The sequence below is a fragment of the Nansenia antarctica genome (genome assembly GCF_963989245.1).
Source record: "Nansenia antarctica genome assembly, chromosome: 10".
Classification (NCBI taxonomy): Eukaryota; Metazoa; Chordata; class Actinopteri; order Argentiniformes; family Microstomatidae; genus Nansenia; species Nansenia antarctica.
In genome coordinates this window covers 18745705-18763135 of record NC_137680.1, presented here as the reverse complement: position 1 = coordinate 18763135, position 17431 = coordinate 18745705, and the positions used below count along the sequence as shown (strand labels likewise).

Sequence of the window (17431 nt, the reverse complement as noted above, 5' to 3'; positions counted from 1 at the left end):
TGAGGAGGGGAACACTTCCTAATAACTACTAACAGATGCGGACGGCGAACTTTGCGGAGTGGTCACTGAGAACGGCGCAGCCGTCTCGCCCACTAAATGAAAACGAGGTGATTACCTTCACACCCGCCACTCTAGTTAAAAAAAACCTTTGCAATGAAATAGTCCTGGCTTCAAGGTTCACAAGCGGGCCACTGAGTGCCTCATTACGATTTCAAAATGGGTCTACCATCCATGTGTAGCATGAACTCTTAGGAACCCTGGCCTGTTAAAGTTCCTTGGGAGGACTTCAGGCCATTCTAACAGAGGGATCTGACATAGAGGAACGTGGACAAAGATACTAGTGTTGAGTCGAATCTGAAACAATCGCCTGTTTTCGACTGCTAATTTCATATACCGCAGACAACAAGATCGTTTTGTCTTTAGATTAGAGGATGGCTGCCCAACAAGCCAAGCAAGGTCAGACGCTAACATGCCCCAGTGTGATCTGCCTCAGTAAGTTGTTCGATAAAAGAGAATTGATTGTCTCTCACTCTGGAGTGGAGACCATTCTGAGGCTCGATACTGCCTCCATCACAGGTCTTAAGCGATCAGCTTGATTACAGCACTTCGGAGGCAAAGGGGGAAAAGGCCCCATTAATAACATATACAACGAGGGACATAAAAGACAACAGTAATAATTTGACCCTCTTAAAGGCCATCGATTCTCTCCGCTTTCCTACACTTAGGGCACCTCATCAAGGGCTAGAAATGGTAGTGTTATTCTTTCCACTCTGAAAAAAAAAGAAGTTTTTTTTATCGATGCTTGTTTTCTGTTCTGCTTCTTTAAGGAGGACAGCGTAAAGATTAATCTGTCACCACCAGGCCCCTCCAGTGTTTCTCAATGACTGACTCGGGTTGTTGAAAATAGACCAGAAAAACCACTAAGCGCTGAGAGCTCAGGCTTTTGAGAGCTTCCAACAGTGCACGCTCCTGTTCGCCTCAGACAACTGCCTGGACAGTGTAGTCATACACATGCACGGCCTGTTTCACCTTCACTCACCACGACTGGACCGACCTGGCTCGCGGCACGTCCTGCGGCGCGATGAATCTCATATTCACACAGTACACTGCCCCGACGGAGCACGGCGCCTTAGACGACGTATCTACTGGGGGAGCGGTTTGTTCAGATGACGACCACAGACGGACCGGAGTTGGCTGACGAGACGTGGATTCTCGGGAGTACTCCCTCCAGCAACGCTGCTGGACGAACGTGAATGTTTGCGCAAACTGTTTAACCGAGCCAGAAACATGTTTACTGAATTCACAGACATGGCTGCTGTGAGCTGGAAGGAACTGAAATGAGGGTCATGATGATACGTGCTTGTTAACATTCATAATCTTCCCTGGCCGTCCATAATCACTCTCCCTCCGGCGCTTCTATCTTCACTAATAGGGAGAACAACAATCTAATATTTATGAAAGTAATTCAGACAAAACACACTTTAGCAGACAACACAGGTCTTGTTTGTTCACCTGCTGTTCGTCTCCCGTGGCTAGTATTACACGCTGTTACTGTAGGTGAGGTGAATTACTGTGGTGAGATGGTTAACTTCAGCGCAGGCCCGTCAAGCAGTCAAATCTTGTTTACTGTAAGCATGTTATTGGAGACCTCAGTACAGTCCTCCCATGTAGGCCCCTTAATCATCTTCCCTCCCTCCGTCAGTCTCGCATATGAACTGAATTTAGCGCCTCAATTAGAAGTGAATGTAGGCTACAAGGCTGATGCAAGTGCCTGTTCATGATCCAGACACAGAAAAAAAAACGATGAATATTGCTTGGAAACACTTTTTAGTTTTTAATATCAAAGAATCTTCATGTTGAGCTATAGATTTATGATTATGATGGGGCTAAGGCGGGGGTAAACTGAAGGCTTGAGACTTCATTAAAATGGAGGAAAAGCAGACAGCTACTAGGCTATAAGTAAAACAAACAGCATGGATTTGTGCTAAAAACACATTTCTAGACAACGTCACTGGTGGTTCATTTCCAGGACTCGGATGGAAAGAAACAGGTTTCCTCAGAAGTTTGCACCACGTCTCAGACAAGTCCGGGCCCATCAGAGGTGCTGACAGAGGCATTGTGATAATCAGACAGCCATTTGGCTCAGACTGTGTCCACTTGTCAGCAGCACACAAGCTGGTTATTTTTAAACTCATCATGTTAGCCTACATATTATTTACTAGCTCAGAGTCAGAGAAGACTTCTCGACGACAACAACAACGAAAGATTAGGCTATTTTGAAAAAAAACGACAGTATGGGCGTATGAATATAATATGACACAAAAGCCAGGAAAAAGTGAAGCACCGGAGCATTTCCTCGACAACCCCGTACATCCAACCCCGTACAAACATCTTCTGTTTCACTTGAGCATCTATATACAGTATGCCAGCCACACCGTCGGTGAATAATGGTGTGTACTTTCCAGCGCGCCTGTGGAGTGAGGGGAGACTCTGCTGCGGTGAGGCCCGGGGATGAAGTGGCCTCGTTCCTCTCTCCCTCGGGCCCCCGGACGGAGCCAAGATTCCAGCGCTGGCCAGAGGAGCACGGTAGCTGCCTGGCAGGACGGGCCTCATCGCGGGCCCCAGCACACAACTGGGCCTCGGCCGCTCTCTCTCTGGCCCATTTCAAAGCCATGACTTCATCCCTGTTTGTCTGCTCGCCGCCACAGATGGACTCTATCGGTTGGCATGAACAGTGGAGTGAATGGAGTGGGACTGGGCGTGCTCACAAAGGGCTGTCTGTTAACGTCCGTACAGTAGCCTGAATGAGGCGGGCAGCCACCGCGCTGCGTTCACAATGGGACGTAATAAAGTCAAAGTATTTATACAGACATGCACACGAGCCCATTGAGCCTTCCCACAGGGAACGATTATACATTCAGGGGGAAAATATGATCTGAGAGAAAGATTCGGCTATCTATGGAGAAAATGGCCCCATAACTCAAACGAGCTCAAATGATTCTTTCCCAGCACAAGTCTCTACATGCGTTTCTGGGAGATTGTCTCTAGTCCGTCCACATCATCATGTGTGGTTTACATTTATTTTCAGAGAGGTGGAATACTAGCCTATTTCACAATGTTTTCTCTCTCTTGCTGGTTAAAAAAACTGGTTGGATCCACCCAACACTTCAATTTCCGAGTGCGTGATCATTTAGGCTAATCAAATCAGTGAGAATCGAATTGAGTGATAACCAAGCTTGGGGTAAACAAGCTACGCTGCCTGATTCAACAGTCAATATGACAATATTCTCTGTGTGTACTGGTGTAGACGTATCGGAGGAGTATGTAGCCTATTTGGAGGAAAGGGAGAGTGGTGGATTTGAGGGGATCTTTAGGTGCTGAGTGAGTGGATGATGACACAAATATTAGAGGATTGGAAAACCAAAAGGAAGAGACTGTAGGCTAAGTTCTAAAGTATGGCCACAGGCAGAAACAAACATGCAAATGTAATCCTTCGCTAACCCCTCTCTAAACAACAGACATTTCGTGACATTTTTTACATCACCATGTGACGACAAAGAATGTTCTATTGACGTGTGACTCCTGACATGAATCTTTTTCCCATGCTAGGAAAACACTGAGCATTTGGAAAACACATTAGGAGTCTAAAAGGTTGTTCAGAACCAGTAAATCCAACAGTGTTGCTTTGAGGCGAGGCAAAAACCCTGCACAGTAACAAGGAGAGGGAACAGCTTCAGTTGAGACATGAGCTCTACTGAGGGGGGAAAAAAAACACTTCAATGTCTTTTTCAGACTAGGAAAACATCACATCCAAGTGTTTGTTTCTGCTCCAAAGTTTAACTGAACAGAAAAACACCTGTCTTCTGAAAACCCACAGACTGATCCATGCGCAGCCAACCCAGGTGGGTTACCTGGCCAGGAAACGTGACTACAATACTGTTAGATTTAACACAACTCTTGGATGAAAAGCTACTTGACATGGCATTCCTTTCATTTCAGGAGGCTGTGAACCTTAACACTTTATTGTTCTTAGGGCAATAAAGGGAACAATCGAGAAAGATTACATTACAATTAAAAAAAATAATAATTACAAGGCTTTTATTTTTTTCTTAGACCCACATCACTTTGACAACTAACCGCTATCAGTTTATCACCGCTTGTGAATACATTTTCTTCGCCAAGTCTTTTATCCATATCATAACTTATGCCCCCGAGTCCCTGTCCTGAACTCTGACTTGTAGCGTGGATTTCAAATGACGACTATATTTACAGGAGTTTACGAAGTCAAATTCCTGTGCCAATAAACTGCCATACACGTAGCATCTGTATAAACACATCTATTGCAATAACCCATCGCAATACACATTTTACTACACAGCTTCAACACGAGGAGCTCTTTGTGCTGTCAGCCGTCCAAGCCCAGCTTGTGAGGAAACAGGCCTCGATGAACTGATTAGACTTTATTAGGTTTTCATTTGTGCCAAATTGTAAGAGACAAAACAACATAATAAAAGCTGTCGGTGAGGTCGAAGCATGCGCATGCAGTCCATCACTGAGGTTCACAGTATTTGGTGTGCAAAATATTGTTTTGTAATGGAAACAGCACAACTACCAAAGGCTTCCACTGGACTTCCACTACAGGCAGCTGATGGTAGACTAGACACACGCAAATTGAGAACCCTCGCAGTGCCTCCGGGGGACGTTCCTCCAAAATCACCCATCTAGACTACCGTAAATCCATCGTTATGTGATTTCAGAAAATCCAGATTTATTAACTCCAGAGGTATTAAAATGTGATTGTGTTTTTTAATACTGTGCTGCGGTTTATCACTGTTCCTCAGGCTAGGGGGAAGGGGGAGATATACTGGGCCTTGTCCTGAAGGGGGGGGGGGGGGTTTACCTTCAGAAACACATCCGAGAGCCTTTTTTTTTTTAACCAGCGCTTTGTTGCCATGGTGACAGCTCGACTACACCAAGCCTGACGAATGAGCACCGATTTCCTCCCAAACTGGGTGCACTATGCAGCTATCCCTCGTGCGTCATCAGTGATGGTGAAAACTACTGCTGTGCTTATCGGAGTGACTACAGGAAAATGTAGCCTAGCTGTGCTGTCTGGATGGCAGCATTACAGTGACTGACGCGTGTTGTTCACCACCACCATGAGAACATTTTGTCAGACGTTAACTTTCCCCTTGGCTAAAGTGACTGCAGCAGATTCAGACAGTGTCAGATGAGGTGACATGTAAATGAGTCGCTGTGAGGAGTTTACACAGGGCAGAGATGCAGGCCCCAACCTGCACCGCACACACCCACTGTCTTCTCCAACAAAGGCAATCCTCCACTGTCTGGAAGTAGGAAAAAAACACAGTAGATAGGAACACAATATCTGTCATTCACTAAAGACACTCTACGCTATCAAAGTATTAACTGACTAATGGGGAATGTACAGTGCGTGTGTGAAAGACTTCTTTCTAAATGGATGGGAGCTCTGTTGCAGGCTGCGGCGAAGAGTGGGTTAAACTAAGAACTACCCCCCTCCCCAAACACATCATTTCCATTCTGTTGCCATGGAGACTGCCTCGGAAAAGCGGGTTATGCCTCAGAGAGACCGGGTAATAGTGAGGAGGAAGTCAGCACCTTTTCACAATACCTTTCGGCAAAAACAACGAGACATTGTTTGAGTGCTGGGTGCCATGACAGGATGTAAACAAATGAAGGGAAAAAGGGAAAGAAAGGAGGGAGGGGAAAGATAACAGAGGAAACGGGAGGATGCTGTGTGACGTGAACGTCACATAAACAAATGCCATGTGCCCATAGAAGTCAGGGTTGTAGTACAGTCGTCATGACGACTACCTCTACGAAGGGCCCGCGCCCTGACACACCCTCGGCCCCACTAATAAAGGAGGGGGGGGAGAGAGAGAGAGAGAGAGGGAGAGAGAGGTAGACGGGCTCTATTTTTGGTAGGGCCACGACGAAATATCCCCACGCTGAGATTCTCCTCCTGTTTGCCCTGCGGCGGTTCACATGCAAAGCCACTTAGAAAAACAACAACGCCTTGCTTACCCTACCTTTCCCATGACAAAGAAAACACGGACAGGAGCCAAGAAGGCAGAGGCCAAGCCAAATAAAGGATCTGTGGAGAGCTTGGTATCAAGGTAGCAGCGTGGCTATCCCATCTCTCATCCCGGGCTCAGTTCAACTTCAAACGCAGATACTTTCTGTCTGATCTTATACAGAGTAGAGGGGGGGAGGGGGGGGGTTAGATACGCTGATACGCACAGAAAGCAGATTACCAAAAGCACATTTTCTGAGGTTCTTTGTGTGGATGTGTAGGATAAGCACACATGTCTTATGATGAATGGGCCCTGCGCTGACAGTATAGACATTTTTGATTAATCGTCAAACAGACCCCTCTCTAATACAGCTATGCTGCTACTCAAATAATCATTACAAGGATGACAGAGGATCACAGGCACATGGCCATCATTAAGGATGCAATTAGAGCTCTTTCTAGCTGAATGAGATCAGATGATGTGTTTTTAATCGCTATGGAAAATCACAAATCCAGCAGGAAGGCAGCCATTATCCCACGAGAGAGGGGGAGAGAGAGCGAGAGAGTGAAAGAGAGAGAGAGAGAGAGGAGGGGGGGGGCGAAAGAGAGAGAGAGAGACCACCACCATATTGTTCTTGAGCTGGGGCCACTGCTACATCATTAAACACTAAAGGGGGAGAAGTCTCTCACTGGGCAAGGCAGTAAATTTAAAATTGTACCCCCTTTTCATAGCTAAAAAAAAAGCCCCTCTGGGTCCTCTCACCACATAAAACCTAGCCCTGCTCATAGGCATGGACAATTAGGGACAACCACCCCAGAGCTGGTGGGAGGTGGCCGGAGAGAGAGAGAGAGAGAGAGAGAGAGAGAGAGAGAGAGAGAGAGAGAGAGAGAGAGAGAGAGAGAGAGAGAGAGGAGTGTGTGTGGGGGGGTGGTACTCTGCTGGGTGGGGTTGCAGGGTGGGGTGGGGTGGGTAGGGTGAGGGGGTGCGTTCACATTTTGTGTGGTCACATATGACTACAGTTACGTCCTGCACTAAATCAGGAATCGGGCAGCGAAAAATAGATATTTTTCCGAGAAAAGGCTACACATTCTTTGGGGAATACACATGTCAACGCTCTGTGGGCTGTCAATGAGAAAACTAATGGGGAGGAGGAATATGAAAGGTGGAGGGGGGGGGGCAAGAACAACAAGCCATGACGAAGCACCCAGGCTGGCACTAGCTCTGACGGCGCCAGGGTGTCAAGTCCGCGCAGATGGGAGTGTGAGTGTGTGTCTGTGTGTGTGTGTGTCTGTGTGTGTGTGTGTGACCGACCCACCCACCTGCTGGCATCATCGCCAGCTAACCTGCGCAGGAGTGAGTCACTGACTCAGCTGAATATGTACTGAATGCTGCACCGTCACTGTTTGGCCCTGAGCATACAGGCAGGGCTGAGAGACAGGGAGGGAGAGAGGGAGAGCTGAACTGTGATCTGTGCCTCTCCCACCACCCACTCACCCCACCCCACCCCACCACACCCCACCCCTGCCGTTTCCTCTCCCCTTGCTCCTGCGGCGCTTGATGAATGTGTATGTCTCTCTGAGCTCCTATTAATAGCCCTGTGTGTGTGTGTGTGTGTGTGTGTGTGTGTGTGTGTGTGTGTGTGTGTGTGTGTGTGTGTGTAAGGCTGGAGGTGTCGAGGCCCTGTGGTTGAGACGGTGGCTTCTGCAGCAGCAGCAGTGGTGGTGGCAAGCACAGCGGCTCTCTTGCGAGTCGGTGGCAAAAACAGGATCTCCTGATTAGGTTTTCTGTCACGTTTATTCAACGTTTAGTCCCACACAGACTCACACAGCCTTACTGGGCGGGCACACACGCACACACACACCCCTTACACACCCACCCACACCCACACACACACACACACACACACTGCAGCTGGACCTCGGCAGGGCAGGGCTGGGTTTAGGGTTTAGGGTTGAGGGTTCAGTCAGTGAGTGAGCGTAGCCTCCTGAGGCCAGATGTGGGGTGGGATCAGCTGCAGGGCGGTGCCACGGCTTCAAACAGCAGGCTGAGGGATTTACAGCTCGGGGGATTAACGAGCGGCCGACCCCCTTCTTCTCTCTCCGCCAACATGGCCGCCCCCCTGGACCAGTGGTGAGACAGGGGGTGATCAATGGTCCCGGAGACACTGACTGACAGGCCGGCCTTCAGGTGGCTTAGATACTAATGCTAAAACATGAGAGCGTGGTCGTTAAGGGCTCTGTCGATGCTGGACCGAGGTCCTGAGGGCCTAGTAATGGTAGATTAGAGGCTGGGGGGGAGAGACCTCCCCTGCTGAGATCAAGTCTGAAGACCATCTCCTGGGTTCATTCTAGGAGAGATTGTGATGCCAATATATATATATTGCATTTTTTTATTTTTTAATCCAAAGCAATTTACAATTACGACTTACAGGAACATTGCCCCTGGAGTAACTGAGGGCAAAGTGCCTTGCTCAAGGGCACACTAGTGGTGGTGTTTCAGGCGGGATTTGAACTCACAACCTTCCGATTACCAGTCTAACTCACTATCCACTAGACCACCACTACCCCAGTATCCACACAATACCTACATATCTTGCAGTTTGTTTTTACTTACAAATTCAACAAAATGAGTAACTACACAATGACAAATTCCAGAGACAAACAAACCAGATGTTCATAGGTTATTGTGTAGGCCTAATCAACATTTCATCAAGTAAACACCTGGTACCGTAAACTTGAGTCCAACCAATAGCCATATTGGGACAGTTATGACACTCACCACTGCATACTTTATGACAAGGTTGGCTGGCCCTCTCTTTCTCTGAGGCGCAGTTACCACTGGAACTTGTTCGTTTTTAAGGCCATCTGTGGCAAGCTTCCTCCTTATATCTCATCATTATTAGACTGGAGTCTTGGTACTTATGTGACCAGATCTAATAGTTGGCTTTCTTTTCGGGTTCCGTATGCGCGTTCAGACCTGGGTAAAACAGCCTTTTTTATTGATGCCCCTAATACATGGAACACTCTGCAGCAAACTCTCCGGTTGGAGGTCCTCCCCTCTGCCTCTACCTTTAAACTCCTGATGCAAAAACTGTATTCCAATAATTGCAATTGTTTTTAGTTTTTTTCTTTTTTTTAAGCACGTTAGACTCTCTGCCATCTATTGGTCAATTCAAGGCGATGACTATGGACCATTGCACATCTATTTGCACCTGCTTTGATTGATCAATTTTGAAATGTGTATTTATTATTGTCATTGCTCTTATTGTGTCTTATTGTTGCACTATGTATGTTTATGTATTTATTGTGTTGCAATGTATTTGTATATCCTGTACACTCGGCCCCACCGGAAATGAGGGCCTCCCTCAGTGGTCCCCGAGTTGAAATAAAGGCTTGAAATGAAATATTCTCTATAAATCCCGAGAGGAAACCTTAAATATAGGACTGCTGCTAAACGGCATAGCTTAGAGCACGACCCAGGACAGCATTAGGAAGACTCCAGCCAGGAGTCACTCTTTAAGGCTGATAACACCAGCCTCTCTCTAATCCCCTCCTCTGAGCATCTGAGACATTCGACTTCTACCCCCCCTCCCTACAAAAGCTGAGGTGCAGGGGTTATGCCCCCCTGCCTAGTCTGCCAGTGAGTGCAGGTGCCTCAGCTAAGCTTGTGGTAAAACAGGGTGACCCCTGGGCCAGTGGGGAACAGGATGATTACAACACCACATGCTGTAGACCAACTATAATAACTCCACCTCAGCCGCCGGACGGTCGGTGAGAAGAAGAACAATGGGACACAGTTTAGCAGAGGCTTCGGAACATTCAGCTTTTCCGCTTCCATTGTTACTGTGGGATCCGTTTGAATGCCTTGCGCTGGAGGGCCCTCCACCTTGGTATCCACCACTTCATACCCCCACACCATCCTCCCACCAATTTCCCCTCTCACCCCCTCTCCCCTCTGGTCTGGACGGGCACATCTGCTTACCTCGTGTGCTGGTGGCCAGGTCAGCCACTTTCTGAAAGGCGTCCAGGAAGGCAGCAGCTGCAACCACCGTTGCCCTGGAAAACAGAAGCAGAACACACAGCTGGTCAACAGTTTCGCCTAGATTTACTGCCTTCACACACGTGTGCCGGGGCCAATCATTGACAATGGTAAGACCTGGTTCAGGCAGTTATCTGGTCAAGTTCTATTGTTGTTCCAGGGAAATGGGGAGGTGAGGGGAAGGGAAGGGGGTGTTAGTTATTACACTGTAGCAGTTGACATTCATTTATAACACGACCATGTCACGTGCACAGTTTCTTGGTGTCTGTCTGATTAGAGAGCTCATAAACACCTTTAATAGCTTATAATGACCACAATTAGTCTAGGGTAAAGTTTCAGCGTTTCATCACAGTACAACTATGATAACCAATGCCGTTGAAGTGAGTTCTTTTGAAATGACTGGAATGTGTGTCTTGACTGCAGTGTGAAGTGGACCCCTGAAATCTGCATTTCTCATCAGAGAGGCGTTGCTTTCAACCGCGTCACGTGATTAAGATCACAGGGCTCTGACATAGGCGGATGAGATCTGTAGGTAAGGGAGTAGTTGCTTTCGTGTAACAAAACAGAAACCTGGAGTTTCCAAAAACACTACAGGTGGAACTCTTGTTGTGGTAGTCAAAGCAACACAGTGAAGCAGAGCCATAAACAGATCCATTGTGACATGGCGTGCGAAAGGCTTGAGAAGCTCTGTTCGGTCAAAGTATAATGTTGATTAAATCTATGTGCTTGGTGGTGGACAACACAGGGGGGACATGGGATTTGACGATATTTAGGCGTGTCCTTTTATAGAGTGCTCCAGATTCAGAGCAGCTTCATCAACTTCAAAGTTAGGTATCGTAAGTTCTGAAGTCAAATGACTCGCAAAAGCTCTACAATGAACGGCTACATATATCAACCGAATCATGTAATTCCGAGACAACATTGTAGCAGATAAACCACAAGACACAAGGGTGTGATTCCCTGACGGAAAAAGACCCACACACACACACACAGACGCTAAGTCACATTCCTTTCTATTTTGAGGCCAGGGAGGGCTACTGAGGAAACCTCTTGTTGTGTTTCTCTCCCTTAGGTTCTACTGTGCATTGTTCATTGTTGGGCTGTTACAATAAAAACACCTGCAAAAGTCTCAGTATTAAATCTCTAACTCTTTCCATCACTTGGGCCCAGCTTTATACACTCAAACACTCCCTTGGTGTTACAGGAGCCTGACAATGATACATTTCCTACTTCCCTCTATTCTTAGTCTGACATGAAGTAGGTCCATCTGCAAGGATACTCTCATGGCCTAGTAAGTCTTAATGTCCCTTGTATCAGGAGTAACAGTGCGTCTTTTCTCCTTGCTTGTGCCAACAGCCCCCTTTCAAAAGATGGACAACCAGAAACAACTGCAAGTTAACATCAAATACAGACTTGTATGCTATTCAAAAACCTGTATGATCCATTTCCAAAGTTTTTTCTTTGAAGATGCACATAAAAAAAACGGGGGATGAGGGGTGGGGAGAGAAACAGCCTACATCTGAACCGGCTGTGGTGTGACTGATCTATCAAGGAAGACAGGCATGCGAAAGGACATTGTGATTAGGCTTACATTCTGACCGACTTTTTTCTGAAAAGTCATGTTGGTGAAACCAGCGTAGAGAGAAGAAAATACACATTTTGCCACAAAAAATACAGGGAAAACTAAAAAAACGATAATTACATAACTTCCTAGCCACTTTGGAAGAGGAGAACTAGCCGAAATTACAGAGCACTTACTCTTGGGAGGTCATTAGAGACATCCACACTACCATGGCCACTGCCCGGCCGTCCCACCCTACACAGATCACAGAGGCACTGCAGTCCCGTTTTTTTTTTCCGTCTTCCTTGTCAAAGCGGGACAACCCTTCAGCAACACCTCAGCCCTCCAATGAACCAACTCAGCAGAGATGATAATGGACCTGACTCAGGAGGGACAAACATGCCAACTCATGGACATTTGCCTAACCTTGGCTTTAATGATGTACAAAGCAGCTCGCCCTTCTTTCTATGTTCTATGACGTTACTATTGACCAACTGCCCACCATTAACCAATTTACCAATTACATGTTTGTGGCAAAAACGAACTGACTAACTGATCAAAAATTCATAGACTGACCAAACAGGGCCATTTTTTTATGACTAATGCCTTCAGGATGAGACTGCTTTGACACAGCTGCAATTCTTTTACACCTTTTACACCTGGTCCAAGCATTGCCGAATACTTGGCCCAAAAAAGAATTGTCATACGTTCATAACTGTAGCCAAAAACGTTTAGGCCAGTCATTTGACGATGATGACTAGTGATTCAGTCTTTCATTCCCACTACCACCATGCTGTCCTGAAAACAGGCCGGTATTTCACACCACTAGGGCACATATTTAACCCTGTAAAAGGGAATACATGCCTGACATGTCACAACTAATAAAGCCTAATCCTCACAGATGGGACACTTGTGGCCAAAATTCTGGGGATTAAAAATGTGCCTGTTTCTTAGTCGTTGGTAGTTGCATTCTACCCATATAGCCTATAGCCACTTGAGTGACTACAGATCAAGCATTTAGGAGAATCACTGCATTGTTCAGTGCATCAGACAGAAATCACTGCCTTATTCAGTACATCAGACAGAAATCACTGCCTTATTCAGTACATCAGACAGAAATCACTGCCTTATTCAGTGCATCAGACAGAAATTGTTGAGATGTCCCATCAAGGGGAGTGCAACTCATTCTAGATCATATTAGGGGACGTATTTGTGTTCCTGCCAATGGCTGAGACGACAGCACACATGAAAATCAAGGATATTTAGGATCACTTACCTGAGCTGAGACTGTAGCTTCCCAGCCTTGCTGATAAAGTCTTCCCATATTGGATAACTGCTCTGTGAAAACATAAAACACACAAATATCAAAGCAACCATCCAGACTCCAGGACCAAAACATCTCTTCAAACACAGAACATAATGTAACAAACCCAACACCAAAAAAAAATCAACTTATAAAACTGACCATGGTGGCCCATAAAGTGATATAGGCCTAAATGAATTGAGACAATCATGATTATTTGATTATTGCAGCCTGCCATGTATACTATGCCAGAGACAGAGGGTACGGATGTCTGATTGATTTGTTAGCATCAGTGACCTCAGGAATGTCATCCTATGCAATGTTATCCTCAATAACAGAATGAGAGGAGCCCACCAGCCCTCCTCTCCAAACATAGCATAAATACTCTTTTCAGTGGGCCTAGGCTAATGCTTTCATGTGTTATCCTTGTGTGAGATCGGATATATATTTGATAGTTTATTCTAATCCCAAATAAAGGAAAAAACCAATCCAATCAGTCAATCTCAGAGATCTTTCTCATTGTAGCGCTACAACACTGAGCCATGATGGGATCTACAGTAAGACTCTGTATTAATATATTTTTGTATCAATTGATGAATATTTCAGGAATCTATCAGACCCCCTGCTGAAAAACAACCCAGGCTATCTGCAGTAAAAATGAAATAGAAAATAAAAAAAGAGTTGATCCCCAAAAAAATCACAAATTGTTTTGCAACAAAAACAACAGATTACTTTGTGGTTTAGCTCCAGGGGAAGGAATTTATTACAAGGGTCAGGAATGTTTCCTGATAGACTACCTGCCCTGGAAGAGTTATAGGTCCCCTGTAATGGCAGAGAACTAGGCTATGGCCTGGATCTGTTGTCTTTATCAGGAAACACTAATCAGTAATCACCCACCTCTAATTCCCTTGATGGTTGAACAATAAAGGGATAACTCATGACATTGAATTCCACATTTGCTAAACATGTTGAATGTCATAGCCTAATATATTCTGAGTCGACATACTCTGTTCTATGTGAATAACAGCCTCCACCGGCCTTAGTAATAAGCAGGTTATAATTGGCTTATGGGCATTCTAGATGGTGGTCATGGTTTGCCATTTGACCTGTCCACTGATGTCAACCTGTGAGGTCATTCTAGCCTACATTCCCGACATTCCTTTAACCCTTATAACAGGTGTGAAATTAGGCCCATCAATTGCTTTATTACTAGCAAAGACAAAACCAAATGCCAAAAGTCTATCCTATTGGTATTGCCTATGTCTCTTAGTTTTAGTCACCCAACAATGAATACAAATAAGTTTCTCAGTGCAGGCATCATCTTGTCCACAGAACATGAAGTAGGTCAACAGAATGGTAGGTTTACAGAAAAGTCTGATAATATTCTTGGCAGAGAATGAGTAATGTACACACTAGCTCACTGTCTAAACTGACAGACTGTCTTATCTAGCAGCAACTCTGTCCTGGTGACAGGTAATTGTAACTGAGCACAAAGTGACCTCACCTGGCATTGATTGATCAACACCACCAGTACTGGCTTATTCTACTATATCGCATTAATAACAGCTCATTTTAGAACTCATTTATTACTCAACTATTGCTTAGTTTATTATAGCCTTATAATTCCTCAAAAATATATGAACACTTACTTTCATGTCGCCTATGACAGACTGGAACAGCCCCCCCAGGGCGCTGCATTCCTTCTCCAGAACAGCCTCCATGTTTCAGGTGGTCAACAGTCAGCTGGCCAGCTCCCTGGACCAAACCTCGGGCTATTTGAGGCTAAACGCGAGTAGTAATAAGTCCTTAACGCTTTGCCTTTACTATATCCCAGTCGGCGAGATATACCCGTATAGCTATTATATTCTACACACTGGACGAATGCAATAAACAAGCGACTTCTATCGCCTGGGCTGTGGCTCAGAGCTCAGAGTCTCTCTCGTCTCGGACCAGGGCTGAGAGAATAGAGAGAATAGTCGCCGACGAGATTCAATAAAACCCACTCCTCTCTGTTCCACTCTGGATTAACACTGTCCATGGTTCCGCAACTGATATCATCATCCTGCCCGAAACGAAACGATAATACAATCCGATAAGCTTATGAATGAATGTACTCTCAGGGAGAGAGGAGAAAAACAACAGCACAACGCGAATTCCGCCAGAGTAGAGGTCCGTCTGGGAGGCTCGTGCGTCTGCAGCTTCAGCTGATGTGAGTCTCGCTGAAGGTACTGAAGGGCTGAAGCGCGCGCACTGGATAGTAAAAGCGCGCGCACTGGATAGTAAAAGCGCGCGCATTGGATAGTAAAGCGCGCGCACTGGATAGTAACTAAAAGCGCGTTCGCGAATGGCCCCGCCTCTTGCTTTGATGTGCTCGCACAGTGCTTTAAACAAGGGGAACATATAGGATCTAGGACTATAAACCTTTATTATGGCAATACACACTAAGTGCATAACTTAGTACTATAGTAGTAGCCTACTTTGAATGGTAAAAAAAAAAATGGTTCTACTATTACTATTATTATTATTAGGTCCTATAGAATCACATGGTTGTTTATTGGAATCTAGGCTTCTTCCCTGTAGCTGTCAATCTGCTGAAATCACGGCGGTAGCCTTGCCCCCTATCCCCCATACCTCTACCCCCTCCACCCTGCCCCCCTCCACCCCCAACAGGAGGAACATTGCAACCCCCCCCCCCCCTTCCTATACCTCTACCCCCCCCCCCCCACACACACACACACACACACACACACACACACACACACACACACACACACACACACACACACACACACACACACACACACACACACACACACACACACACACACCACCACCACCACCACCACCCCCTCCACCCCCCACAGGAGGAACATTGCACACACCTTCCCTATAACTCTACCCCACCGCTCACCCGTCTCTACCACTATTTGCACTATTTGGTTAGATGCAGAACTGCGTCTCGTTGTCTTAGCACTTGTACTCTTTCAATGACAATACAGTTGAATCTAATCTAATCTAATCTAATCTAATCTAATTTCTTGCTAGAACTGCAATGTTAAGTGTAATAATACAAACATTGTTTACTTCTGAAAAGAGTCTGAAAAAGTGTACCCAAAGGCAATAACCCAAAGAGGCATCAAATGCCGGTCCTTGACGAGCAGAGCGTTCATTCAAAGGTTAGGACACAGATTTGAAGGAAAATAGGGACATCTAGTGGCCATACGTATTACTGCACATATATACAGTGTTATCAAAATCCAAACTCCTATTTGAACTAATAGTGTGTGTGTGTGTGTGTGTGTGTGTGTGTGTGTGTGTGTGTGTGTGTGTGTGTGTGTGTGTGTGTGTGGGGGTGTGGGTGTGTGTGTGCGTGTGTGCGTGTGTGTGTGTGTGTGTGTGTGTGTGTGTGTGTGCGTGCGTGCGTGCGTGCGTGCGTGCGTGCGTGCGTGCGTGCATGTGAGTGTGTGTGACGGGGGGGGGGGGGGGGGGGGAAGGATCAGCAATGATCTTTCCTGCTGTCTTACTGGTCCTAGAGGGGAACAGAGATGGCAGGTTGCAGCCAATGACCTTCTCGGCTGAAATCTGAATGACTCCAGAGTGCTAACTGCAGAGTCACACATGATAAGGGGAGAGGTTGGGGCTGGGCTCCTCCTGAAGTCCACTACAGTCTCTACAGTTTTTAGAGCGTTCAGCTCCAGGTTGTTCTGGATGCACCAGAAAGCCAGGCTGTCAAAATCCTTTCTGTAGGCGGACTCATCCCCGTTGGAGGTTAATCCTATGAGGGTTGTGTCAACCCGCAAATGGGATAGCTTGTCCTGGAGAAAAGCTGGGACGATGGCATTGAATGCAGAACTGAAGTCCACAAACAGGATCCTGGTATAGCGGCTGGGGGAGTCTAGGTGCTGGAGGATGAAGTGGAGTCCCGTATTGACTGTGTCGTCTACAGACCATTTGACTTGGTCAAACTGCAGTGGGTCGAGAAGAGGGTTGATGATGGCCTTGAAGTGGGTCAGCACGAGACGATCCACAAAGGTCACGGGCGACTGGTCTGTAGTCATTAAGGGCCGTGATCCTCAGCGTTTTGGGAACGGGGATGATGGTGCATTCAGCCGGCGAGGTGTTGAACATGTCTGTGAGCACTGGAGACAGCTTGTTTGCACAGTGCTTCAGTGTAGAGGGGGAGACGGCGTCTGGTCCAGCTGCCTTGCGGGGGGGTTCAGTTTCTTTGTTGACGTCCCTATCCTGGATGAAGAGAGGTGTGATGAGGCTGGTGGGGGTATCTGGGTCCATTGTGTAGGCGGGGGGGGCATAGTGTCTCTGTCCAGGCTGGGAAGAAGAGGCGTGATAACTGTGGATGGGTGGCTGGGTGTGGGGGTCAGAGACAGGACTGGTCCATTGTCTGTCGAATCTAAAGTCTGAGGTCATCCATGGAGTGGGGGGATTTGGTTTTGCAGTCTGTGATCTCCCGAAGGCCTT

The 17431-nt window shown here is 46.5% G+C and overlaps 1 protein-coding gene across 1 annotated transcript in view; it reads right to left on the bottom strand.

The window, feature by feature from the left end:
• LOC308166535 (protein MTSS 1-like) overlaps positions 1-15097 on the bottom strand; it is a 46021-nt gene extending 30924 nt beyond the window's left edge. Inside the window, exons 1-3 of the mRNA XM_080540861.1 lie at positions 14605-15097; positions 12929-12990; positions 10035-10108 (exon numbers count right to left, since the gene is read on the bottom strand). Of these exons, the coding sequence (XP_080396987.1) occupies positions 10035-10108; positions 12929-12990; positions 14605-14676 (208 nt within the window). The 5' untranslated portion in view covers positions 14677-15097. The remainder of the gene's footprint in view (positions 1-10034; positions 10109-12928; positions 12991-14604) is intronic.
• Positions 15098-17431: the final 2334 nt, after the last annotated feature.